At 53.4% G+C, this 26,266-nt stretch overlaps 6 protein-coding genes across 6 annotated transcripts; 4 read left to right on the top strand and 2 right to left on the bottom strand.

Annotated features, from left to right (window-relative positions):
- Positions 1-510: 510 nt before the first annotated feature.
- On the top strand, positions 511-2,257 carry LY79DRAFT_572311 (succinate-semialdehyde dehydrogenase). Its single transcript, XM_060559344.1, has 3 exons — positions 511-634; positions 688-1,163; positions 1,218-2,257. Exons 1-3 carry the CDS (start codon positions 611-613, stop codon positions 2,218-2,220), a joined length of 1,503 nt encoding a protein of 500 aa, XP_060407507.1. The 5' UTR covers positions 511-610; the 3' UTR covers positions 2,221-2,257.
- LY79DRAFT_572310 (uncharacterized protein) lies at positions 2,258-3,058 on the bottom strand. The gene is made up of 2 exons (XM_060559343.1): positions 2,698-3,058; positions 2,258-2,637 (listed from the first exon to the last, which is right to left on the bottom strand). The coding sequence occupies exons 1-2, from the start codon at positions 2,753-2,755 to the stop codon at positions 2,417-2,419; spliced, it is 279 nt and encodes a 92-aa protein (XP_060407506.1). The 5' UTR covers positions 2,756-3,058; the 3' UTR covers positions 2,258-2,416.
- Positions 3,059-4,184: 1,126 nt separating this feature from the next.
- Positions 4,185-6,347, bottom strand: LY79DRAFT_97581 (POT family protein). Its single transcript, XM_060565268.1, has 3 exons — positions 6,137-6,347; positions 4,667-6,074; positions 4,185-4,609 (listed from the first exon to the last, which is right to left on the bottom strand). The coding sequence occupies exons 1-3, from the start codon at positions 6,138-6,140 to the stop codon at positions 4,213-4,215; spliced, it is 1,809 nt and encodes a 602-aa protein (XP_060407505.1). The 5' UTR covers positions 6,141-6,347; the 3' UTR covers positions 4,185-4,212.
- Positions 6,348-7,695: 1,348 nt separating this feature from the next.
- LY79DRAFT_663789 (uncharacterized protein) lies at positions 7,696-9,388 on the top strand (the record flags this gene model as incomplete). The annotated part of the gene is made up of 2 exons (XM_060562850.1): positions 7,696-8,685; positions 8,745-9,388. Exons 1-2 carry the CDS (start codon positions 7,986-7,988, stop codon positions 9,386-9,388), a joined length of 1,344 nt encoding a protein of 447 aa, XP_060407504.1. The 5' UTR covers positions 7,696-7,985.
- A 1,647-nt stretch (positions 9,389-11,035) lies between these two features.
- On the top strand, positions 11,036-11,653 carry LY79DRAFT_572304 (uncharacterized protein). Its single transcript, XM_060559342.1, has one exon. It carries the CDS (start codon positions 11,362-11,364, stop codon positions 11,530-11,532), a length of 171 nt encoding a protein of 56 aa, XP_060407503.1. The 5' UTR covers positions 11,036-11,361; the 3' UTR covers positions 11,533-11,653.
- Positions 11,654-18,822: 7,169 nt separating this feature from the next.
- LY79DRAFT_97530 (uncharacterized protein) lies at positions 18,823-19,741 on the top strand. The gene has a single exon (XM_060565267.1). The coding sequence runs from the start codon at positions 18,989-18,991 to the stop codon at positions 19,631-19,633; it is 645 nt and encodes a 214-aa protein (XP_060407502.1). The 5' UTR covers positions 18,823-18,988; the 3' UTR covers positions 19,634-19,741.
- The last annotated feature ends 6,525 nt before the right edge of the window (positions 19,742-26,266 follow it).

The raw sequence follows: 26,266 nt of genomic DNA, 5'->3' as shown, positions 1-26,266 counted from the left end.
CGCAATTTCCCGAATACTGTCCTTTAACTAATACAACACTGATAGTACTCTTCCAAAATGATCTATTGAATTCCGGTTGCTTGTATAAGTGCGGTCCTTAATCTAAATGGACATTGAAAGCATGTTTGTTACAACACCCTAGAAAATGTAATTGCATTCTAAGGGCATTGATGTTTCGACTATTAGATGAGATGGATATAGTAGAGGCGACATCTTTCACCGGGTTTTCTATTGACGGCAACTATATCGTACTTTACTACAGAAGAAGATCTGGCCCTAACACGGACTGAGCAGTTGATGGCCGTCAGGATTCTCACTTACCAACAGTTATTGGGGGGCTATCGTACCCAAGTTTGGCTCGAGTTTGAAGCCAGGTTCTATGTTATTGGCCATAGCTGTAGACACTTCAGCAACATGTCGTCATCTGAGACATTGAGCAACGTGGAAGATCTTAGAGTGCGGGGTCACAGCGGTTTAACGTATCAAGTCGGCATTTTAGTTCCACACCAATTCAGATAATATATATTGCACCAGCCCGTCATTTAGACCACCAATCTGTCTTCATCGATTTCATTCCACTTGGCTATTATTGTTGTCAAGCATCGCGACGATGGTCACAGAGCTCCCCTTCAAAGTTAGACATCGGCTTCTCTATCCAAGAGGGACCTGCCTACTAACGACAGTCAGCTTGCCAACGACGACCTCCTCAAGACCGATGCTTACGTTCACGGGTCCTGGGTAACGTCGTCTTCAAAGAAAAGATTCGACATTGAGGACCCGGGCACCGGCAAGGTCTTTGCTTCGAGCCCGGATTTTGACCGCTCCGATGTCGACGCCGTCGTCAAATCGGCCCATGAGGCGTTCCAAACCTACCGCCTCGAGAACCCGAGGTCGCGCGCGAAGAAGCTCCTAGAGTGGGACCGACTCATCCGCGAGAACCGGGACGACATCGCTCTGGTACTGACCCATGAGTCCGGGAAACCGCTGGCCGAAGCACAGGGCGAGCTCGACTACGCCCTTGGCTTCACTTGGTGGTTCGCTGGGGAAGCCGAGCGCATTCGAGGCGACGTCTCGACGCCGTCCGCGCCCAACAGGAGGGTACTTGTCATCAAGCAGCCGATCGGCGTGGCCGTAGCGCTGGTTCCCTGGAACTTCCCGATCGCGTGCGTATCTATGGCCGTTTTCTTGCTAAGTTTGAGGCACTGACTCTCGGCAAGTATGATTCTGCGCAAAGCTGGCGCCGCGCTAGCAGCAGGTTGTACCATGATCGCCAAACCATCCCCTGAGACTCCTCTGACTTGCCTCATTCTCGCAAATCTGGCCAGCAAGGCTGGTTTTGGCCCGGGTGTGTTCAACGTCATAACAACGTCTCTGGAGAACACACCGGAAGTTGCAGAGGCACTCTGCAAGCACCCCTTGACGAAAAAGGTGTCGTTCACCGGGTCCACGAACATTGGCAGTCTGATTGCGAAGCACTGTGCTGAGGGGCTCAAAAAGCTCACCCTGGAGCTCGGAGGAAATTGCCCATTTATCATCTTTGATGACTGCAACCAGAATCAGGCACTCGAGCAGCTACTTGCACTCAAATGGAGACACGCTGGCCAGGCATGCATCACCGCAAACAGGGTGTATGTCCAAGATGGCATCTACGAGCAATTTCTCGAGAAACTGGTTGAGCGGACCAAGAAGATCAAAATGGGACACGGATCCGAGTCCAGCACTACTATGGGTCCCCTAACGACACCTCGCGCCATTCCTAAAGCTCAGGCTCATATCAAAGATGCCGTTGAAGCGGGCGCGAAGGTTGTTCACGGTGGTCACGCGGGAGCAGAGGCAGGTTTAGCCGCTGGGTACTTCCACGAACCTACCATCTTGCGCGACATGAAGCAGTCCATGCTGATAAGTAGAGAGGAGACGTTTGCGCCGGTCTTGGGTGTCTATCGTTTTTCTACCGAGGATGAAGCAGTTCAATGGGCCAACGACACGAGTATGGGTCTTGCGAGCTACTTTTTCACGAAGAACATTGATCGCACGTGGAGACTGATGGAGAAGCTTGAGGCTGGCATGATCGGAATGAATACTGGTAACTCGTCGGCGGCGGAGTCTCCTTTTGGCGGCATGAAGCTCTCCGGGTACGGAAAGGAATCTGGTAAGGATGTGGCTGTTGAGGAGTACCTCGTTTCCAAAACTGTTACTATGACCCTAGAGGGTCATTACTGAGGGTACTGTAAATGGTTCCTAGGATGTAAACGCGACTATATACAATGTGTCCGTCGTAATGTTGAGGCTCTAATAATGTTCCGTTGGCAATAAAAATGGCCGAATGCCGAGGCGTACCATGAGCTTGTGGCAGTTGGAGACCCCAAATAGGCGCTGCTGCTGGTAGGCGTGTAGGCATCCGATAAGTGGTATTTCATCATAAGCATTGCGACTCGGTTTCGGGTATCGCTTCGAATCCGGTGGGAGCGACGAAGATGCCGCATCTGCCATTATAACATACACCTTTCTCTATTGTGTTGCCGCAAGTTCGTCCAGTCGAGGCCATATATTCATTGGAAGACTGGGTTCTCTTCGGGACACTCTTCGATACGCGTGGGATCAGGATGATGGGAAGGGCTTCGCCTCGAGGTCTCGGTACTATGAAACTGTAAGCCTGGGTAAAACTACAGGAGCAAACACTGGAAGTGAAGAGCTCACCGGCAAGAACCGATCCCGATGTCATAAGCAGGGAGAAAGCAATGTAGCGGAGCCGCATGGTTCGGGTGATTGACGGGAACTGTCGCTAGCCTAGTGCCTAGATCCTCGGACTCGTTAAGGCCGGAAGTGGTCGGAAGTGGGAAGTTGCGCAGTCGAAATCTCTGGGGAAATTGGAAGTTCGGGTGCTCTGTGCGAGCGCAAAGCTGGAGAGTCGTCACTACTAATCGATCTTCTCTTACGGTCGACTAGGATCAGCAACGAGGCTGACAACCACGACTGGCCACGTCAATGGATGATACTTGTTTCGGAGGTTGTACCGTGAGACGATGACAGATTGCGGGGTCTCAAAACTGTGAATGGCTTGTATTGCGTCGATTATGCAAGAATTTTAACCCTGTTCCTGTGCCATCGTCCGACAATCTTTATGCAAAAACTGGCTGGGGTACCCTTGATAGCGTCAATGGACGGGAGTCTCTCCGAGTCGCACTTCGTAATAAAAACCCCCACTCATCACTAACATGAGAAGAAGCAATACATTGCTTGGGAGAATAATCGTTGAGCATTTGCGAAGAGAGTTAGCTGTACGTGGTTATCAAGCTAGAATGTATGGGTTGCGAAAACCGCGGTTCATGTTAAAATCACAAAGCGAGCGTTCCTACGTGCACGGTGCCTGGTTCAACGTGGTAAGTTTCACATATGAAATGGCCTAGTCTGTCGCTATTTGCACATCCAGATGCATAATGATAGGTTTTACCTAGAAATTGAAAAAGTAACTGCGGAGCACCCACTTAACTCAGTAGATTCTTAGTTTGCTCTTCCGCGATAGGTGGCATTGTCTTTGAATGGGGCAGGGGGATGACCAGGGAGGGTTGGAATTGTTAACTGAGGCCCCCAGACTCCCATTCCTTGCAGTTTGGTCAGCAAATCAAACTGAGAGAAGACTGTGTTTATGTCAATAGATTCCTGTTGACTCAGAAATGTCTACCATCCTCCAAACGCCTTCTAACATCCTACTTGTGTTACTTCGTATGTTTTACTATAGAAATACTTCGTAAAATCCTATTTTCTATCCTGATAGACCATTACGTTGGCAACTGCCGATGTGGGCGACCCTTAAACATCATATCATCACAGTCGTATAGGTTTATCATCAAACGCTATCAGCAAAAAGGTTGTGCCCCTATGAGCAAAGGCCTTCTACATAACATCCACATTAGGTGGGGGGGAAGAACTATAGTACCTATTAACTACGTATTTGTTATTTTTATAACTGTTCAGGCTATGGGTCAAGTGTTATTATTATTTTTGACAAAACCGCAAAATAATACCACATGTGCTAACATCATATTCGATGTGACTATAAACATATTCAGGGCGGTGTAATGTGGGTTCAAATTTGCTAAAACTAGGTCGTCGCTGTATCTTGCCTCGGGCCGGAAGATCGGTTGCTTTAGATTGAATAGCCAATCAAGCAAGCTTTCAGACCAGGGCACTTTACACCAAACTGAATATCTCTTAATTCTCCTCTTTCTCAACAACCTTTTCGCCTGCGTTGGTGCTCTCATAGTCCTCCTCGTAGGTCATGAAAACATCATCGTTGATATTGCGATGCCTGACCCAGAACACAATCGTTTGGAAGAACAGAGCAATACCAGGAGCAGCCCAGGCCCAAATGAGAGTTGGGTCCGCTATAGCTGGCAGCAGGATCTGACCCAAAGCACTACTCAAAGCCGTCATAAAGAGAAACAGAGCAACAACAGTTGATCTCATATGCTCGGGGGCACGAGCGTACGCCAGCTCATAAGCTGTAACATTGATAAAGATCTCAGACATGGCCCCAAGGGCGACGTTGGGGATCTGCCACCAGATCGAGAGAGACGAGACACCATCGCAGTCACTTGCATTGTATCCGCTTTGAAGATATGTTAGCACCATCTGTAGCTTAAACTTCTAAGAACCGAACACCTACCAAGGGCTTGTCTCATATATGCGCCATTGAACCAAGGCTCCAATCACGGATGAGATCGTAGCAAGAATGAATCCGACCGTCATTCTGCTGATACGGCCGAATTTGATGTTTTTGCGCTCAAGGAAGGGATACACGATATTTGCCATGAACGGGGAGAAAATAATGATAACCAAGGGGTTGAAATGGCTGAGCAAATCGTTGGGCGCTCCGTTAGTTGTCATCGCGGCTCCCTGGTTGCTCTGCACATTGCCGACGCCACCGTTGTTCAAGGCCCAGATGGGGATGTACAGGAAGATCTGAACGGCTTGCCACGTGCGGCGTGCGTCATCGACATCCTTCTGTGAAAAGCCGACACGGACGCCTCGCTCCGCCAGGACGGAGAGTTCGACGTTCTCCCAGAATTTCTTTGAGAAAATATTGCCCTTGCTAGCCTTGAGACCCAACGTAGTGATCTTTACAAAACGGTTAAGGTCGGAGCCTTGGGGCGCAACTCTGATGGTACGCTTGTAAGTGACACCAAGCACAACTGGCAAAAGGAAGTACACAATTCCCGGCACGAGGAAGGCCAGCCAGAAGCTGTGGTACTTCTCGATGTAAACGACCGCAATTGAGAGGAAAGCCCCGACGTTTACGAAGGCGTAGAAGATCAACATGATGTGGTTGACGGTGGTCTCAGGGTCGACAATGACCTTCTCTCCTGTCTCAAGCACCTTGGTGTATTCCCGCTGGTGCTTGTATTGATCGATAACAGTCGGCACGACATTGGGCTTAAAGATACCGGCTCCGAAGGCGAGGAGAAAGTAGCTGAGGAGGAACACCGCGACAGCAGCTGTCTTGCTACCCTGCAAGACAGTAGGAGCAGCACCACCCACCATGATGACATGGGCAACACCTCCGATGATGACACCCCATGCGATGGCTTTGTATCTACCAATCTTGACATCTGCAATCCAAGCCCCAAAAATGGGAATCAAATAGGCCAAGAAGGTGAACAAAAGACCTAACGATGAGGCTGTCCGCAGTCCGAGGTCGAGAGCACCAGCATGAGAGTTGGGCTTGGAGGGGTCGATGGCCCCAGTGCCAGGACCGCCTTCGGGCAGGGGAAACTGGAGATAGTTGTTGAAAACTGCCTTGACGCCATAATACGATGCTCTCTCAGCCATTTCTACTACACAAAGTGACCATGCCGTGAAGGGGATCGAGTCGGCGACTTTGCGCAACGTCGAGCGCTCCTCTTCCGTTGGGGCCGGGTAAGATTCGTCGTCAAAAACGGAGCGTGTATGCTCAAGAGAGGCATCTTGGGATTCTACATCGAGAGCGGTGACGTATGGTGTCTTCTCGGGGTGCACGCTTTGGTCGGAGTTGAGCTCGACGACCTTCTGCACGTTGTTGCCAACAACGTTCTCGGCTGTGAAACGCATCAGTCGGGGCTGCCTAGACGCTTGTCAAAAGTGTTTGCGCATGTCTTACCCATGGTGGATGGCTTCGTTCTCGGTTGGCTTGGCAGCAAAAGATGAAAGAGAGGCAGATTACTGAGAACCCAAAGAGCCCAGGTCCTGCTCCCTTTCGCTTCCTCCTCCTCCTCTAATATGTTATCTGCGAGTCGTCCGATACGCTACATCCCAAGATATGACCCTGGGAACTGTGCTTAATCGCCCCATCGAACTTGACCGCATCAAGGAAGAGGCCAAGGCGGGGCCAAGGTTGATCGCGACCTTGCGGAAGCTTATTGCGGCAGAAGGCTCGAACTCCAGCCATATCCCTGCCCCCGGGAGGTGAATAGCATGTTCACGCACAGGCACTCGAGTCCTTAACAAGCCACGCTATCGACCTGACTGACATGTTCTGTTAAGCTGACTGTTTTTCACCCCTCAATCCGTAGAGACTGCATGTTTGGTAGATTAAACTTGCCGTGTACTGAATCAGTCGTTCGCGAAACACCTATGATAGAAATGTTCAAGGACGGGTTGTTGTTACATCGCCCACTTCACCGGCCAAATCCCCGCACCAGATACGGAGGCGAGCCGGAATCACCGTACTTATCAGTCTTCACCCGCCAACTATCCTTGTCATGATAACGATTGCGCAATTGCCAAAGGTGGGGGTTATTACATCTCAAGAAGCGCAAAGAGCATTGCCCAAGGAATGAAATTCGATATGACCTCCCCCTCTAATCTATTCCACCGAGCGAGAAAGCCGAAAGCTTATCAAGGGTGTTCAAACTCAGTCGGGCAAACTGTTGGAAAAAATGGCGATGTCGCCATAATCCACCCAAATTTCATCCTAGCCCTCGTTGCGTAACAGATATGGCAATGCGGCCTATTGACGGGTGTCGTAATGGGTACGCTGGGGCATCAATCAAAATTTGAAGCGCCATCATCTTTCCTCGCTTTAGACCGCTCTCCCAGAAACCACCTTTTACCGCATCATCCGATGGGCGAGAAATGCAGCATTGCCTGCTCCCGTCTCTCTGACTGAACAACTTTCGCGGAATCTTTGACTTTGTCCATGCTTGGCTGCGAAACCCCTGCCCCCACCCCTGCAGGGTTACTCACAGTGGAACTTTTTTCTATTCTGGTCTTTCAGTCTCCCTTTTCGGGAGCGACGCACAGCAGCAGGTTGGATTTGGGAGTTCCTGGAAAGGCCTCGAGTACAAAACCAAATCCGTTCTTCTGCTCCAGACATGAACTCCTTTCTAGCATCTTACTACACGTCCCTTGAACACTCACATTCCCTACGATATACGTTTTGCTTACCAATTGCAAGTCACGTTGTTCCGATACAAATGCTTCAGAGCTTTTAACCGTGGTGGTTCATACCTTTCGACTTGGTATGCCAGTATAACTTGTCACCGGTAGAGCAACTTTCAGGAACTGGTTACGGTTACTAGTGAAGTAACTGGTCCAGTTCACGTCGAAGCTACAATCCAGTGATCAGATATCAAGCCTTGCAGCCCTTACAAACACGCCGACTACTATCCGAACGGATCATGAATCCGTAGTAATCTCATTTACGCTTGTGAAACACTTTGTTTATCGCGCCATTTTGCTTTTGCGCGATTGCCAGCTCTCTTCGATGATGATGTCGAACTCAACTCCAAAACTTTAGAGGTAATTTCCATAGAGGCTTCTTCCTTCGTGGCCAACCGCGCTGCAGACTCTTATCTCGCCGTGGGAGTAAGATAAGATCAAACTTCTCATTGAGTTTCCTCGACACGAGTGACTCTTCTGGTCAGCAGTTCTAGCTCCTGTTACCGAGGCAAACAGTTATTATTGAAAGCCAAATTCTATAAGATGCAGTGGGCCTCATCCAGCCACCCATGTGCTGCCCGATCACTCATCTTTTCATCAATTCCTTGGATCAAAGGATACACACTATCATGGGTGTTCTTTCCGCTACGGCCATATCTTATAAGCCAAGTTGCTGGGCTTCGCAGCAGACACAGGATCAGCATACACTTTTATGCACAGTATGGCCTCAGTATCTTAGTCTGCAGGAGGCATGCGACATTATCAAACAATTCGACGGTGAGGGGTGGCTCAAGGATCAACAGGTCCTTTGGAGCGGTACCAACCCAGATGACGTTCACAGAATAGCCAAAAAAGATGGAATGCAGACTTTGCGAGTTGCTATGGGGCCACTCATGGAACCAGATAATCCGGCATGCCTCAAATCCCAGAAATCCCTCAAGGCGTGGAGCAAGTACATAAAGGGCGCATCTCTCATATTTGCGTGGCGCATATCCCAGGGGGAAGTTGCGACAATCATAACACCTCCACCGCCTGGTTGTTTCCATCCGTCAGAAATGACAAACCTTCAGGATATTGAGCTCCCGGTTATCCGAGGCTGCTTAGGAAATCGACCCGTCAGTCGGATTTTCCTGTGGCACCCTACCGTTAAAGGAGCAGAATCTTTTCGATATCAGATCTGGCCGGTTGATCATACCTCTTCTTGGTACGACAAGTTCGAACCCAAGGGACAGAGGAAAAGTACATGGAGGACGATAAGCAAGCACAGAGGTTTGTTGCGACTGAACTCTGTAACAGCAGCAACAATAGATTTTGTTGACTCAATGCAGTATCGACGAAATGGGCAGTAAAAACAAAAGTTGACCACGTCATTGTGTCAGAGATATCTGCACTGCTCAAACGAACATATTTGAAAGCGGCCAGAATCCTCGTCAACGTTTGCTATGAATTAACTCTTGTGGTCAAGCTTGCTGCACACTGTATACTTCTCCTTGTCATGATGTTCCAACTGCTCGTCCACATTCTTGTCCGTGATGAAACAGATTTGCATAAGTCTGGAAAAGTCACTTATCAACCTTTTATTTCTGATTACAACCATGGAGCAAAGACCGCAAACAGTGGTGGGTCTCCAGAAGTTAACCAACAGACTGGAAATCAAGATTTTGAAGATGGCAAAGTTGAGCAACCTCCGTTGCGTCTGAAAGCCGCCGGCGCTCCCATTACTCCGGGCCCAGATAATTGCCTGACACAAGAGAAGTCTGCTATAGCTGGAAAAGTCAACACGGCTATTATGGTGCCTGCGGAGTTAACAGCCCCAACCCAGCGTGATGGTTTTTTGTCGACAGAAGAATGCCAGGCTGAAGCAAAGAGACTGAGAAAGCAGCTAAAGGAACTAAAGGCGTACATAAGGAAAGAAAATAAGGATGCGGGGAATATGTCTATTGCGGCAAGTCATTCGGCTGTTGGATCATAGTTTTCAATGTTCATCACCACATTTTTCAATTTCTGTACAATACTTTACTAGCTCTGAGACTTCCGGGTTAAAAATTTGAAGTGTTCGTTCTCACCAAATACAGACTGTGATTATCATTTCACATGAATCGTTATTCTTGGAGCACATTCAGAATCATGATTCAAAGTTCCACGTGGGTGACTATACTTAAACACCTGTATTCATCCTCATCGTAACCATATGAGAAAGCTTCAGTCTTGTCATCTCGACTTTCAAGCTTTCAGTAAGACACCTGATATTATCGATTGAAGTAAAACAAATATCATTGAGCCGGTTGCGCTTATGAAAACCGCAATACTTTAATTCAAACCTGCTTTCCTCCCGGGAAATGGCATGATGACTTTGTTATAACTGTAGATGTCGATTCCTTTACAAGTATCATCTTTGAAATCAACACAAAACACTAGTATAATATCGTCTTTCACTGTTTCCTTCATAAGCCGAACTCCAAGCATCCCAAATACATCAAGGGTTTCAGCACAGTTCATCCACGCCTATAGTCCAGGCTTGGTGTACCCGACTAACCTTCCTATAGAGGTGTAATGACAACTATCGGTGCCAATCACCCAGCTGGGGAACGCAAAGTGATCTACACTTACGTGTTACGAGCTGTAGTGGACGTGGTTCTATCAAATCGGTAGTTCTACAAACACGAGAAATGGCCGGAGATGATCAACTCTGTTTTCTTAGACACAGTTGCAACTGCTGGCATCAAGCCGCTCATCTCGATGATCTTACGGCTTCCCATTTGACATTCAAGATCTCACATGTTCTTTTACACAATAGCATGTGAAATATCATCCATGACCCCAGATTTGACATCATAGCACTACAGATCAGGGATGTTGTCTGGACCCTTATTTCTATGACCAACATAGATTATCGTCGCCTAGACTTATCAACAAACCACAGGGCTAGTCCACCCACACACCTCGCGATCAAGAGGTGATCAACAGAGGCCCCCTCCTTCAATCGGCCTCATCCATCCAAGCATGCATTCAACACAGGCAGTGCGGGGATGCAGAAGCTGAGGAGGAGTTCGAAGAGTCTAGAGTTCGGGACGATCGCTGGCGTCATGAACGCCATCCACCTTCATCACTTCAGGGTCTTTTCTGACCGGTAACCAAACGAGGGGTGGTCAGGTAGAGCAGAGGGTAGCATCGCTTCACACCCATTCGCGCCTGTCTGCACGCCACAGTCTGCAGCCGGCAAGCCATCAAGGACCAAGAAGCGCCTCATGGAACCCTGGAACGTCCTGTTGCAGGATGTCTGTGGGCGTTGTGGACGACATGTGAGAGGCCAATGGCTTGGGTGTCAGTCTCACACCCACAAGCAAGAGCGTCGCAACACGCCCGGACTTCTGCAGCTCGCAATTTCAGGATTAGGCGGATCCAAAAGCATATTTCAGTTAAAACAGCGATTGATCGTGGCCGGGCACGGAAGGGGCCACTTTGCCAGGACGATAGCTCCCGACCCTCCAACCCATTTTTGGTCACCACCCGAATGGAGTGTTTTGTTGGGGCGTCCAAATACGAAAAGGGGATCACAACCCATACGCAGCAGGCCGAATGGAGAAGATGTTAGGGCGTCCATGTGCTGTAGTGGTGTGCAAGAAGTGACATCGGTGAGCGACATGATAGCAAAATGCTACCGACACGTCGAGACAATACCTACAAAGCATTGTTCTCCGAAGCCGTAAGGATGTGAGGAACCCAGAATAAGACGCACAGTCGCGCGCTAAGTGGACTTGCCTCCCGGTCCAGCGAGGTTGAAAAGACGACGGACGGGGAGGGAGGGCGGTCGGGGAATAAACAGACAGTGAAGAAACACGTCCTCTCCTCTCTCAACCCGCTCCTCTACGGCACCTATGGGCCCTGCCAACGACGTAGAATCGTGCTCCTTTCTCCCTGCTTTTTCCTCCTCTTCGCCATGTCATGCCACGCGACGTAACGCACCGAGGCTTTCCTTGCAGAGTAGATAGTCCGTGCCGCCAGCTCCTTTTCCGCCACCGTTCCCCGCCATCCCTACGGACAAACGAGCAACATTCACGGGCTCTCCCAACAGCGCGCACGCACACGTACACTCACACACATGAACCCCACTGAGGCGAGGTTGGCAGTCTGTCCGAGGCGCGGTTAGGGGCGAGAGGCGGGGGGTTAGAAACGTGCGCGGCGTAAACACTTGTTGTTTGTCACCAGCCGCCCCGGGCTTGCATCTGCGACGTGCGCCTATTGCTCCACATCGGCCTGAGATGGCGATTAGACTGACAGGGGAGGGCCTCACTGTTCGTCAGTCGTTCGTTCCAATCCGTTCTAGCCTTGACGTGATATGTGGTTGTGAGCAGCGGGATAAGCACCGGGCCTCAGCACGGAGCAAAAACCGGGTCTCGCGGGGTTGGGTTTCCCGAGGGGGTCTGGAACGCAAACACCTGGATCGTATGGAGTCCCCAGAAGCCGACTTGCGGAGGCGGGGATTGTGTAGTCCGAAGTGTGCAAACCACTACTGCTCTAATCCCTGGGGATCGAAACGGCGGCCGGGCTGGAATCGTCGCAGACGACAACGAATCCACAGATAAGCCTCAGCGGATACCGAAGCTGGTCCGGTTGGGTTGCTACAGCCACTCACCACCATATCGTCCCAGTCCAGAACCCCTAGGAGCAGGTAGGTAAAATAGGCAGACCAATGGACTAGACCAATGGACACAGACAGCTGCGGCTCATCCACTTGTTGTTCTCCGGGGAGGGTGTGGAGAAACATGGGCACAAGCGGGAGGAGGAAGATCGACATGCCCGTTCACCCTTTCGTAAGACGTGCGTGCGTGCGTACCGTACCATCTTGGAGCTGTTGCTGCAAGCTCACATACAGAACCCACCCCCTACTATGTGCAACTGGCCCCATACGGCGTGCATTAGGTAACAACGGCCAAAAGGGGCCGTCGTCTGCCCACAGTTTGGCAGCGTCGCTCATCCCTCCGCGCTTAGCAACCATGCCGATAGACCCGTCCGCTGTGGTCTCGGCAGCTGTGTCAACAGCTACTCGAGCCAGCCTCGAAGAGGGGTGTGTGTGTGTGTGTGTGTGTGGTGGCACTTGGGGCGAGTCTCATCGCGTGTCTTGACACTCGTTGACCGGCGGCGGTCCAGAGCCTGTTCCATCAATCCTCCCTCCCTCCCCCTTCGCCCACGGCTTAGATACATGGTGGCATCTCTGAATTACTGTAGAGTGTGCAACACATCTCTCACCGGTCCTGGTATCTTGGCCAGGCCTTACCTCGTCTCGACGGGGCACACTCGCGCTCACCCCCGTCCCCACTGACCGACGACTTCGGGTCCTCGTTGTCGCATTACGGCAGGGCAGCTGTGAAGGCTAGAGCTTACGAATGAGGCGAAATGTACAGCAACGTTCAGAACGACTTGACTTTTTGGTTTGCTCTTGGGTAGGGTGATTGTCATGCCACACCCCACTCCGATGTCGCCAGCACCGCCGCTGGTGACGAGTCGCCGTCGCCGTCGCCATCGCCATCGCCATCGGCGTGGAACATTCACACACCATTACACGACCCTCCAGCGGTGGAACTGCAACCACTACTGCAACGTTCGAGCTATCCAATCTCTTGTTGCAACTAAGAAGAAAGAAAGCCTCTCTCTCTCTCGCTTTGGAACGACCCAGAGACCACCCACCCCGCTTCTCTTGTCACCGGTCTGTGGCGTCCGAAATACGCTTCTCGACTGTAACCAAACGTAACTTTGATGACCGAACTCATCGACTTCAGACCCTCTTCTCGTACTCGAATCTGCATCGGCCGTTGGAGCAGACGTAGAGTCTGAGGGTGCCATCGTGCCATCATGCCTGCATATCGCCTCAGCGGGCGACGGCGGTAGCGAAAATCTCTGCAAAAGCCGAATCGCAGGGGGGGGTCGTCTGTTTACACCGAGTCGGGTTCTTGTCTCACGATATGTGCCTCGCTGAATTTGCTCTCTTTTACGTTTCCGCCCCGCCACCCAATCCCCCGTCCTGTGTTCGAATCTGACATGTCCCGACCATCGGCTTCCCAAAGGGCTTTGCACGCCGTGGATTGGTCCGTTAACCACTCACTCATCTCGTTCCCGTTCGCGTTGCCGCTGCCAGGGTTTGTTGTTACTTCTTCGCTTTCTGGGGTCTTGGTCCCTGGACCCCTCTTCGTCGTCGGTGTCGTAGTCCAAAGACGGGTGCTTTATCCACTAACCGTCCGTCCCCAGGGCGGATCGCTGGCAAACCCTTGTCTACCATGTATGTATGCAGACTACACTACCTGGGAGGATTTCACGCGTCGCCCATTGTGGTATGCCGCTGATGGAGCACCTGCGAACTCCCATCACCCATCGCGAACACCCTTCTCATGTCAGTCAGGCCCAGCCGAGCCCATGACCCCTTATACGCACACCCTGGATCTGTGACAGCTTAATAGCCAACGGGACATCGTGGAGACCCAGATAGATGCGCAAGACAGAAATAGGACAACGCCACCCTGTCCTGTCCGTCACTTCACATCATCTTGAGGCTCACTCCACAGCGACGACGACATCTCCCATCCGTGGGAACGGACTCAGGCCCAAACCCCGCCTCGCCACGTTCATCGGACAGATGTCCATCTTGGCACCGCGCGCCCGCGCAACAACATTGGCAAAACATCCATCTCTCTCGGTGCCTCTTTTGGCGCGCCACGCCCACTCTCTGCTGTTATTCCTGGGCGCCAGGGCTCGCTAGCCAAAACCCGCCGTTCAGCCCCCCATGTCAGCCTCTCAGCGCACTAGCGGACTAGCAGCAGCCTCCGGCCTTGTCCGTCCAAAAAGCCTCTTATGTTGGACGAAACCAGCCAGCGACAGCATCCGCCGCCGTCGACCCCCCCTCAAGCAGAGTGTAGGTAGACGACAACAATAAGCTCGCCGATACTACGCGTCCTCGCGGCCGCCGTCTGCTAGGATGGTTCAATAAGCGGGAGGCGGCACAGGAGCAAAAGCACCGCGCAACTGACAAGCCATGCCAGCCTCTTCCAGTCTTTCCAGCCTCCGAAGCCGGCGCTACCGTCCCAAGTAGCATACGATAGATAGTCAGAGCGCACATCCCATCGGCTAGGAGATGGAGGAAAACCGAGTTATATCCGGAAAAGTAAAATCCATACAGGCACACCGACCAGGCTGGCCTTTCCTCCGTGCTCAATGACTGGACTACTGGACTGTTGTCGTTGCTAAAGATACCCAGGATGGCACTGACACTGGCTCCCCCGTCCCCCCCCAAACCGCCATCCAAGAGCCAAATCCATCTTTAGTGTTTTCTTTAGCCCTGGGAAAGCATCCAACCATGGCACGACTGAGCAGGTACCTTACTACGTGGGTTCCCAACAAAAAATCAGTTAGCTTTCTCTGTGCTGGCTGTTCGCCATCCTCCTCCTCCGTCGTACCCCTCCCCCCATAAGTCGCACAGACTTTTCCCTAACGGGAAGCAAACTACAGTACGAAATCGGCAAACTCTTCCCCAGGAGCGCCGATATGCCTGGTTCCCCGACGCCTGTAGCAGGTTGGGAGCTTTCGCATTTCAAACTTGGTTTAATGCAAGATTTGTCTTTGATATCGAGAGAGAAGAAATCGCGAGCTCGTGCACATTCTCCTTCCCGGTATGGCCTGGCATCGCATACCGCATCTAGATAAACCCCCTCCTTGACTGTCGTCGAAGAAGACGTCCTAGGTCATGCACGATATGAGCCGCAAATAGAGGGACAGAGGCAGAGAGGCAGCAGCACCCGTAGATGGCATGTAGCATCGTGGCAGCAGAAGCGCTTTCACAGTACTCCGTATACGGCACAGAAAAGCTGTAGGCAGTGGTTGGCAGCCCAGAAATCTCTCGTTCCCTGATAACAGCGTCTCATCATCGGAACCCGGTCGCATGCCATACACCATCAGGTCCATCCATCCATCCATCCATTCATGGCCAATGACCCATGCAATGTCCTTGCCATGGCACCACCACAACCGCCGCCACACGCTATCTGCAGAGGCTGTGAGGGACGCGCATTCTCATACATTCGCATGCACACCCAGACCGCATTCCGCATACTGCATACTGCATGCCTACAGCATGCAGGTCGGGGCCCCACGGCCAGTCCACTGCTCTGTATGGAGGAGACGGTAGGGGCTTTGTATGGGTACCACCAGGACGCATACGAGATGAAGGTCTTGCCCATGTCCAGACAAGGGCCCTTGGGCGGAGGAGGGAGGGTCAAACCAACAGAGAGGACAGCCTCTTACAAGCCGCCGCCGCCGCCGCGCAAACTACACACCACCACCATCAACTCGTCTCTACTCGACCGCCGCCGCTATCAACACCACCACCACCACCACCACCACCACCACCACCATCGTTATGGACAGGAACACTCCCGCATCCATCTCTCACCACGCCCTCCCCCTCAAACCCTCCCGTTGTCCACCACCACTACTTCCCGCGACCACACCTCCTCCACCTCTCGCCCGTTTTGTCTGCGCCCGTCGCCCTCCAACCCAATGGCTGTAACCCTCGAGCGATCGTCGGACCCTGGATTAGAAAGGAGGGTGAAAACCTGATGTTCTGGGTGACGCACGCAGAGAGGGTTCAGGTAGAGGGTTCAGGTAGCTAGCTCGCTTGCTTGCTTGGTGTGGCTCGGTCGATCTGCGACTGGCCACCGAGAAAGGATTGCCATAGGTACTGGAACCGTCTGGAGCCCGAGGGCCCTGATTTGCATCTTCGCATATGTCCATGTCAATCACACAAGATGAGAGAGAAGCAGACCTTGGGAGGGTGGACGATCACCTCTTCCCCAGGACCCCTATGACCTCACGTCAACACGCCCCGTCCAACACAAGCCGTAGGATTGCAACCGAGTCATCGTCCGTGGTGTAAACCACCACGATGCGATGTATCGATGCCGCTACAGGAAACCTCTTCTCGGCGAGGATTCCAGATGGCGCGAGGCCGTCGAGTAGCCCTAGCCGGCCTGCACCATTACGCAACCCCGCTTGTTGGCACGGTTCCCTCCGCCCACCACCGCAACTCATACCCACATCCCCACCACATACCTCCTCGCGCAACATACACGGTAAACGAGGCTGTCATGGAATCTGGCCGCTGCAGGATGTCGAGCTTGCTAGACTACAACCCCGTCAATGCCGTGGAGAGCACAACGAAAGGGGTGGATAGCCTCTCCTCACCGTGGCAAATGGTTAGTCGTGGCGTTCTTGACCGGCAACCCATTGCCATCCTTCTCTCACATCTCAACAAACCCCCTCCCTCACTACAATTCGTATAGCCTCGGCCAAGAGGGGAAAAGGTATCCCGAAGCCCTGGTGTCCATCCAGACTGGCCTGGTTCTCTCCACCCTGTGCCTCATCCGCACCTCGCGCCAACCCGGTCGCTTCAACACCAGATATCCACAACTGTAGAAGAAGCGCCGAGATTGTCTCCAGCCAGAGGCCCGGGCTGATAATGTCACTTGAAGTCTATGTGTCCGACATTCTCAAAGTCCCTCATCTCCCCCCCCTCCAACATTAGCCCCATGGGAAAGGAGGGGGTTCTTCTCTACCGCAGCAAGCATGTCCATCCCCACTACGGGAATTGTTAGTTTTTCTTTACAGGCGAAAACAGGACGAAAATTGGCGTACGCCCGTCCGCTCAACTGCGGAGAACTGTGTTCCCCGGCAACGAATACTTGTAATGGGCTTTCATAACTGTGTATGGCCGTTACTATGTACCTGTGCGACCTCACGAGGAACCACCTTGTAACGGTACCTAAGTAAGTTCCCCAACAACGACGGCAACGGGGAGATGAAGGAGAAGAATCAAAACTTAAAACCCTCGAGTAACGAGGGTTAGTAAAGGGGCTGGCTACCCGGCGAACAAGGTCATCCTGCCCGAGAACGACTCTCAACTCGAGGGGGGTAGACAGACTTTCTCCCCCGCAAAATCTCACTGTCACCCAAAAGTCTCTCCAGTCCAGTCACCAAAGGCCCGAGACGAAAAAAGGAGAGGCCTCCCCAATCGGCGGGGAGGAGACAAGCACTGACTACGACGAGGTGGGAGGCACGGTCTGAGCCCAAACCCAATCCCCGCAGTCTTCTCCCCGTCTGCGAGAGCTTATGTTTACCTTTCCAAAAGCATGTCCAACGGGCGTTAGCCATTCCGCCCGCGTAATGCGGGCAGCGTGCAAAGAACACAGGGAGGGAGGGGGCGGAGGAAATAGAATAAAACGTACTCCAGACTTTGGCCGTGCAGGATCCGGGCGTCAATCAAACCGGTGATCCGACTCGTCCTTCCCTTTCCCTTTCCTCTCTCTCTCTCTCTCCTCTCTCTCTCTCTCTTTCTCTACCCCAACCCAACAACAGGCTCGCAGTCTGGGAAAGGTTAAACGACCAAGTTTTGGGTCTGCATATCTAGCTTGGATAACGACAGGGAGATGCGCGCTCCCCCTTTGGGGCAAGCTGGAATAACCCAAAATCAGATAAGGATACAGTTCTCTAGTCCCAGGTCCAGGTGTGCAGTCGTGGCCTCACTCCTCGCCACGTACCGCCCCGCCGGCCCCAGAACCTGGCGATGCGAGGCTTTACTCTCAAACCACGTCTCCCCATCCGTGCAGCTGCGTCACGATAATCTCACCATTGTGGCCTATTGTCAACATTGTGTTTCGTCGTCCAGGGATCGCCTGCCGCGCCTAAACTTGCAAGTGTCAGAAACCTCTCGCCGTGACCATACACCCCCCCCCCCCCCCCCTCTCTCCCCAGTGCATCACTTCGTGTGTCACTGTGTCACGCCATGTCGCGAAGCTCCGCTTCCCGCTGTGGAGGCGCGGGGGTGTGTGTGCGTTTGCGCAGTGCCGTGATGTCGAGCTGCGTTGGGTGTAAGTACTCCGTACCGGCACGTCTCCGGCACGATGTTCCTCGAACTCGGCGTCGGCGTACCGGTGGGGCGGACGGAGGACCCTTGGTGCTCCGCCCGAGTTCACCCTCCCGATAAGCCCTCCCCGGATTCCACGATCGTTCGTCCTGTCGAATGCCCACACACGCCCCAGTCACCTGTGGGACCCCGTCAACCCTCGGTCACGAGCAAGCTTGGCCTTTTGGGGTGATGATTGCCATCAGTTCACGGTCCACCCGAGCCTCTATCGCCATCGAACCCGATAAGCGCTCGTTCGCATACCGCCTCTGCCGTCATACAAACATCGAGTAGCATCATACTACCCCCCTTGGCAACGGCTGAGAGTCAAGGGAGAAAGCAAGATACATGCATTCCCCGCGTCCACCTCACCGGGGCCGGATATCAAGAACCATTCGACGCCACAGTTACCGGGGGTTCTTCCCCGCCTTTTTCCCACGTCGCACATCATGTCTCGCACCAAGCCCTTGTTTCTCCCGTCGTAGCATCGCTCACGTGTCGGTGACGACTGCAACTGGACGCCCATGACCCCTATCAGATCGCCTTGTCTCGAATATCCCCACCATCGCCTGCGGACAGGTCCCCTCGCATCGCTGACTGCCTCGAACGCCAAATCGATTTCACATGTCAGATGCGTCTGGTTCCCCACCCTGTCTGTCAGTTTCCGCTATCACCATCGTCCAACCAGCTTGTGTCACTGGCGGATATCTCCAGACCAACCCAGCTTATAGCAATGGACGGGCGGAGAGGAGAGCTCAGCTCTCTCCTCCTCTCCTCCCCCTCCGTCCCATGCCTGCCTGCGCGCTACCCAAAACCGCGAAACGCGAGCAGCTGCGAGCCACAATTAAACGTATATCCACCGCATTCAGGGAGAGGGTGTGCTGTAGAGGCGGGAAGCACCGGATTGGTGGTGATCATCTTTATTCTCTCTACACAGCAACCTCGAGAGCTCGTCTTCCTCTCCCAATGTCCTCCGCCCCCAGGCAACGGCACCAACACTACCAACACGCACCAAGCCAGCCAAGAAAGGCACGCCATAGCACCCAAACAGGGGGTGGGCAACTGTGTATCCCCCAATCACACGCCAGTGAGGCTAGGCGGCAAGCTAAAGAAAGGAGCCGCTGGACTTTTTTGAGAAGTGCAACGCTTAGGACTAGCCCCCCCTCGAGATGGTGTGCTGACCGCGACCCCTGCCATCCCTCCACCCCTCTCCCCATTGGCGCGGGCGACGTTGCTGTGGTCGGGAAACGGATCTGGAGAGACGGATAACCCTCGGATAGACACACATGCGCACTCACACACCGACACCTCAGTCCACTTCGGGTTGGAGCTCGAAGCCGCTTAGGCTTGGTGATGGAGACCTCATCATCTCCCCGCTTTTCTGCCCGGGGGGCCATTTTTCCTCTGCAAACGCGCCGCGGGTGGTGGTGTTTCGATCGAGAGGGAAATGCGGCACGCCGCTGTACCCGACTCTGTAAACAGCTTCACCGCGAGCCGCGGCCTCCCCGCCTACGTGACCATCGATCTAACTCACCGATGTGGGTATCTGGCTTTGGGTGCCATGTCGGGGAAGGGGGAGGAGGGGGGGTGGCTGTGATTCGTGATGTAGCTCTGCCAGGCCATCTCGCAACGCCATGGCGAGAACAGGACTCTTGGCCGTCCGGGTTTGTCATGCTCGCTACGAGAAAGGCACCAAAGAGATAGATGGAGTGTGTGAGAGAGCGTCGTCGTCGCCCCAACCTCTGAGCGCCGAGTAGCCGGTCCATCTGCCGTTGCCCATTCCGTCAACCCGGCGGTGACCAAGCAGGCACAAGCCAGAAACAAACACTCGCGCGCCCGTCAGGTTTACATGGTGCGGCGGCGATGTAATGTGAGAATAGAAATAAACACTTCGAGACGGGACCGGCGAGTATGGCGCACTGAACGAAGAACATGGTCACGACGCCCGCGCCGCACCGCGCCGCGCCGCGTCGGCGCCCCGACTCGGACGTCAAGCTCAGCAGAACGCTGTTGAATAGGCAGGCTATCTGCAATACGACTCGTCTGCCCCTCCAACGTCAGTAAACGACGATCCCACAAACCCCCTCAATAGAGCGCCGCATCGTGTACCCCAGGTTCCTAGCCTCTGGGCAGAGGGGGAGAGTCAGAAAGAAAAAAAGAAAAAAAAGGAAAAAAAAAGAGGCAATGTCGGACAAGGAAGGGGGGGACCTTGAAATCGAAAGCCGGGCCGGACTGGAACTTGCAGATCCAGTCCTGAGGCCCAACGATCTTATCCCCCAGACAGCGAGGGAGAAATAAGAGAATGGGTTTCGACGACGAAACAGACATACAGGGTGGTAGGGGCAAGTGAAAGCTCCCCGTGACGTTACTCCCCATAGCTGGCATCGTTATAGAGGGGGAATATTCACCAACAGAGTAGGGGGGTGAACATTAGATACCTAACAGGGAGCTTTTACTTCGGCCTCATACCATACATAGTACATACCATCCAAACGGGGGACACAAGGCAAAAATCGCCAGTCATGGACCCCCCCCCCTCTCGCATAGTTCACAACAGAAACCTCCCTCCCGCCCCCTCTGGACGAGCCAGACACACTCTCTTCCCTCTTCTGGTCCTCGTCTCCCCTGCCCGGCGCCGGTCCAAAGTAGAAAGGAAAAAAAAAACTTCCAGACGCCACGCCAAGAGCGGTGAACCCGGCCCCAGCACCATCGTCCGTCCATCCGTCTTACTTCCCCGCCACCTCGGCCCGCCACCACGTCGAGGCAAACTCCCTCCCCCCTCCCCTTCCCCCTTCCGGCTTCAAACCCCAACAGAACGTCGGACGAGACGAGAGGCAAATGTGAGGCGAATACAGGGCGGTGCCCGTCAAGCCCCAAGAAAGCCAATTCGCCCAACCGCCACTGTAATCATGGCAACGTAAGAAAAAGAAGGGGACAAGAAAAAAATCAAGTTAATCATGAGACCCGGACCCGGACTCGTGCTACTTAGCGCCTCGTCGCGTCTCTAACCCCCCCTTCCCCATCCTCCCCGTTTTCCCCAGACCAACCTACCTAGGACCTGGAGTATGGATGGACAAGGTCTACCGTGCTCTCTGGCCGATGCTGAAACGGTTCTTCCTCCCCCCCCTTCTTCATTGCTCACCCGTGCCCCGCGACGAGGTGCCGCCGCAGGCATGCAAGGTCGACACGGTACGACCGCCCAGAGCTTTTCCCCAACATCGTCCTTGTGCGGCCCTCCCCGTCGCAGCAGAGGTCTGGTTTGTGTGGGGTGACGGTGCGAGGGGCTGATTGGCTGGACAAGAACAACGCGCTGTAGAATGTCGTCTCATCAACGGGCATAGCACTCTGCAAGTTAGGCCGGGGTAGGCCAGAAGTTGCATCTTGGCCCCCCTCCTCTCCGGGACTGGGTCAACGAACTGTGCCATCGACACCCACTACCTACATCCCGTGATGCCTTGTGTAATTAAACCTACAGGTCATCATGACTAGCAAATGAGCGGCGGGGTTCATGGTGCGCTCGCATTCCAGGATACGCTGCACAGCAGTCAGTCCGTATGCAGTATGGGTGGGAATCGGGACGAGACTTGCAAACAAGGTATCGAGTATGAACCCCCTCTCGAACTATGACAGCGAGAGCCATGCTGTTCTCTCTCTCCCCCCCAAAGTCTCGGAGTCTGACTGTATGCGGTGCGTGTAAATCTGACAGCATCTCCCCGTACCCTTAGAATGCGGGGTTGGCACGCCGTCTCACCATTGGCGGATTGCTCAGCGACATGCAGCCACCCCGACAAGTTGTAGATGAAGTCCGGTCAATCCGTTTGCTCTACCTCCCACAACAGCCGTGTCTGCCGTAAGACTTCACAGGTAAAAAAATAAAAAATAAAAAAAAAACCCCTTTGGCTTTGGGGGCTGGTGTTTAGCGTCGTGAGATAGGCGGTCGACGTTGTGCGATCAACCGAGTGAGCCGTTCCTCGTGCCCATTCAAGAAATCTCAAGAACAGCCGGCGTTTCATCGAGTGCTTCGCTTTCGGGGAGGGGGGAAGGTCATCTGTCAGATTATCAGCTTTCCGTCAATAGCAGCCAGCCATGATGATGGTTGTGGGAGAACGCCCTGCATGCCAGCCACTCGGTCAAGATGATATTGACTAACTCCTTTCCCGGCTCTATGGTCACGGGATTTCTACCACGCCGTCCTTCCAATCAACATACCACGCCTAGACCGAGCTCTCCGGCATGCCCATCGACAGTCGGTCCCGTTTAGCCCATTCTATCCCGAAAATCGCAACGAACATTTCAATTTCCCACCTCAGCCGGGTGAATGGCCCCAAGAGTACGAAACGAGGGGGAAGCCACCAAGTGTGTGTTTTCTTCTTCTTCTTTTTTTTTTTTTTTTTTTTTTTTGTTGTTGCGGGCCAACTTTCTTTCTTCCCGCTGGAAGGAAATCTCCGTAGTCTACGTTGTGTCCGTGGTCTCTTCCCACGACAAAGTTAAGAGTCCCCTGTATCCTAAACGTTGAGGAAAAGCTTGGAGCGACTTCTCCGGAAAGGACCTTGTTTTTTGGGGGGTACTCGACACGGTTAGGACACTTACACACACACACACACACACCCGCGCACGCATGCCTTCCGGGCTCATGTAAGCCCCCCTCACACCAACAGAGACACGGGTTTTTATATCACGGCTACTAGCGAAAGAAAACAAGAAGGGAAATAAGAAAAAAAAACAAGAAAAAAAAAGAAGAAAAAAAAAGGAAGAAAGAAAGAAACAGAGGTTGACGAAAGAGCCGCAGTCCGAGGCGGATCGACCGCGCGGCGAGGTCCGGCGAGGCCCGGCGCCGCAAGTGGAAAAAAAGTGGGTGAGTGTGGGGGACGGGGAGGGGGGGGGGGGGACACCTTGTCGTGATTTCCCACACCGGCACCGGCATATGAACGAAACTCAATCTCTGTAGATCTGGAGACAAGCCTTGTCGGCCCGGCCGTGGGCATCAGCTTGTGACATTTGACCTACCAAAGAAGGCTCTTCGCAGGAGATGGATGACCTGCGCCCTCGCAAGCGAGGAAAAAAGAAGTGAAGCGAAAAGGCCAAAAAAGGCCCCAAAAAAAAAAAAAAAACCACGAGATGGATAATCTCACCGCTATTTGATCGATCGATTGATTACTTCTTGATCAGCATTCACAGTGCCTACCGGTAGTCACATCCTCTAGCTCTGACGGCCTGAACTGGGCCTTTTTTTATTATTTTTTTATTAGACGTGCCGTTGTGGGCGTTCCATTGGATAACTGCGGCTTCGGCCATGCCATGCCAACTGAGGCTTACTAGTGGGCGAGGCGACATACTTCCCGAAAAGCTCGCTGCAGAAGAGAGAGAGAGAGAGAGAGAGAGAGAGAGTAAGCAACGGCGGCCCGGACATGGCAAGGATCTGGGGTCCGACGACGGCGTAGTGGACGAGCCGTGAGAATGGCTGCATGCCTTAGCCCCGAAATCACCTGGCCGAAGCTCGAGGCGGGTGATGTCGAAGGCGTCCGGCGTGTCCTGATTGATGGCGGCTCAGAAGCGCGGCCAAGCCACACTTTGACTCCTCTCTCGAGACTGGTGGCCACTTTGCGGAGATGCACCCGGTGAGGCGCAACGCCCTAGGTACTTATGAATAGCTAGCTGAGATATAGGACGCGGGGGCCCCCAAAGCAAGGCAGGGCCGATCCCGTGTGGAGTGCAAGCGAGATGGCTCGCACAAAAAAGAAACGCATTCTTGATCCAACGGTCATTGGACGGGCGAACCAGACGAGAGGTACGCGTCTCACTCCGTCTCATCGTCATCGGCAAACGAAGAAAAGACCGGCGAGCACGAACCCAAGCTCTGTAGGTTGGTTGTACGACCCGGCTGCAAGGGACTGGCCCAGAACAAGTAAACCGTGCCGTGGACCACTTCCTCTTCGGTGCCGGTCGTCGCTATGCCCCCGATCTAGACAACCTACCTAGTGGTCTTGTTTGCCGTGTTGTGGTGTTTGGCTTGACTGCGTATGGCGTTGTGCGGTGTGAAGGATGTATGTCTCGGCAAGCCCCCAACCAAGAAAAAGGTCCTCGGTGACGGAGCGGTCAACGAGGCGAACCCGAGTGAGGGTGGAAACGTCTATGCTTGAAAAGGTTCCGTCGCTTGACGCGGAGAGTTGGCAGGGTTGGTAAGAGAGATAGATAGAGACCGTGTGTGCGCTCTGCTCGCCGTCTACATACCTACCTAGGTAGCAAGAGTCACTTGGAAAGTTCGGTGCTGCAGATTTCAAGGGGGGGGAGGGTGTGAGACGGCTGGGATGCATGCTCACCCCTTCGCACGGCTTTGTCGAATGCCTCTCGTGTTCGTTCGATGTGGCCATGCCATTTTCAGATGCAATTTCCAGCGCCCAGACGGGAAGAGAGGCTCGAGATTGACGGTTCTGATGGGTTCCATTGGTGGTCTAGATCCATTCATCCTTGAGGGGCCGTCGCGCCGCCAGGGGGGGGGAGAGGGGAGCAAGCCTGTGGTAGCCGTGTTCCCCTACCATCCCAAGTGGGCACGGATGCTGATCTCTGGTCGAAAAGTTCCGGTCGGTCCTCTCTGTAGCGTACAGTATCCTTACACTACCATGATCTATCTTTACGGCAGGGAGCCATTTTCCTCACCATCTTGGATGCCGGCCTACGCTATGCCACAGTGAATGCCATAACGGAGACCTGAGAGATCATCTGGGCAGGAAGAAGAGAGCGGGAGCCCGCTACTTCCCCCTCCGTTGTTTGGCCCATGTCGTCTATCACTGTCTAGCTGTCCAAGCAAGAAGAGCTTGCTTGTAGCACTTGGATGGACAACGCGGTTAGTTGATAGATGCTGCAACGTAAGTACATGGTAGTAAACGTGTAGGTCCTGTTAGTGAGTTGAGTGGACTGCCACCACCCTAGCCGTGAGTGTGGAGGTCGCTGCCGAAACTGCGGGCTCCGGGCGAACGCTGTTAGCGCACGGGGCTGGTGTTTGCCGCCCCCTTGTTGCCGTCGCAGGCGCTCAAAGCAGAGCTCGTTCATTGATGAGCCCTTGGCCTTGGTTTCTTTCCCCTGTAGCACCAGCGCCAGCACCGCCTGAAGCGGCAGAGGCACCGAGTTGGCAGCGGCAAGGTAGTAGGGTTGGGGCTAGAAGAAACCGACGCAGTGGGGGGTTGGTTGATGAATTGGAAGGGCGGCGGCGTGTCTCCAAGGCTCCGAGGGAGAGGCTAACCCTCGCCCGCTTCAAGCCCTGCGCACCGCTAAGAGCCCTAGCCGTCTAGATGACGAGAGAAAAGCTCGATCTGGCAGGTTAATTCACGATGACGGGCGAGGGCCGTGAAACGGGGCTCTACGTCATTGAGCCTCTGCAGGACGCGACGACTCGCGCGCAACCCATGTCGGTGCAGCATGAGTACGGAGAACCGAAGCGAAAGAGATTTCGTGCGTTGAATCGCCGTCCTGCCTCTTTTCGCCCCATGTTTGTGTCTCTAGGCCGCTTGATCCCCCTTCCCCCATTGTGAGGGAAGCCGTACCAACAACCTATGTACCTACCGCGGCGGGAGGAGGGGGGTTTGAAGGGGGGGAAAGGGACTTGAATGGGGGGAAATGGGGGGTCGAAGAGGTCGGTCCCCCCCTGATTAGTTGGACTGGTGTCTCCGGAAATGCATGTGTAGCAATGAAAAAGGAGAACGAACAAGTGCGGGTTTTTAAGGGGGATGATGGCCATTCGGATGTATGTATTCAAGGTAAACGGCTCCATCTCCATGCATAGTACCATACCGGTATGAAGAAACCTCTTTGACTGGAACTACTGGTCCGACGACGTGTGATGAGATGGGATGAGGCCAGTCTAGAGTAGCAGCCGTGTAGCAATTGACAACGCGCAACGATACA

Source organism: Colletotrichum navitas (genome assembly GCF_030913465.1).
Source record: "Colletotrichum navitas strain CBS 125086 chromosome Unknown LY79scaffold_146, whole genome shotgun sequence".
In the NCBI taxonomy this organism is placed as follows: Eukaryota; Fungi; Ascomycota; class Sordariomycetes; order Glomerellales; family Glomerellaceae; genus Colletotrichum; species Colletotrichum navitas.
This window is presented reverse-complemented; position numbering and strand designations above follow the sequence as displayed.

What these genes read in the sequence shown, in the direction of transcription:
- LY79DRAFT_97581 (XM_060565268.1), bottom strand. An exon ending in ATATATGAGACAAGCCCTTG is followed by an intron (nt 4,610 to 4,666) that starts GTAGGTGTTCGG and finishes ATATCTTCAAAG; the next exon opens with CGGATACAATGCAAGTGACT.
- LY79DRAFT_97530 (XM_060565267.1), top strand. Translation starts at nt 18,989, where the DNA reads ATGTCAGATGCGTCTGGTTCCCCACCCTGTCTGTCAGTTTCCGCTATC.
- LY79DRAFT_572310 (XM_060559343.1), bottom strand. Translation starts at nt 2,755, where the DNA reads ATGCGGCTCCGCTACATTGCTTTCTCCCTGCTTATGACATCGGGATCG. An exon ending in ATCGGGATCGGTTCTTGCCG is followed by an intron (nt 2,638 to 2,697) that starts GTGAGCTCTTCA and finishes ACAGTTTCATAG; the next exon opens with TACCGAGACCTCGAGGCGAA.
- LY79DRAFT_572311 (XM_060559344.1), top strand. Translation starts at nt 611, where the DNA reads ATGGTCACAGAGCTCCCCTTCAAA. An exon ending in TCACAGAGCTCCCCTTCAAA is followed by an intron (nt 635 to 687) that starts GTTAGACATCGG and finishes AACGACAGTCAG; the next exon opens with CTTGCCAACGACGACCTCCT. An exon ending in CCCTGGAACTTCCCGATCGC is followed by an intron (nt 1,164 to 1,217) that starts GTGCGTATCTAT and finishes ACTCTCGGCAAG; the next exon opens with TATGATTCTGCGCAAAGCTG.
- LY79DRAFT_572304 (XM_060559342.1), top strand. Translation starts at nt 11,362, where the DNA reads ATGCCACGCGACGTAACGCACCGAGGCTTTCCTTGCAGAGTAGATAGT.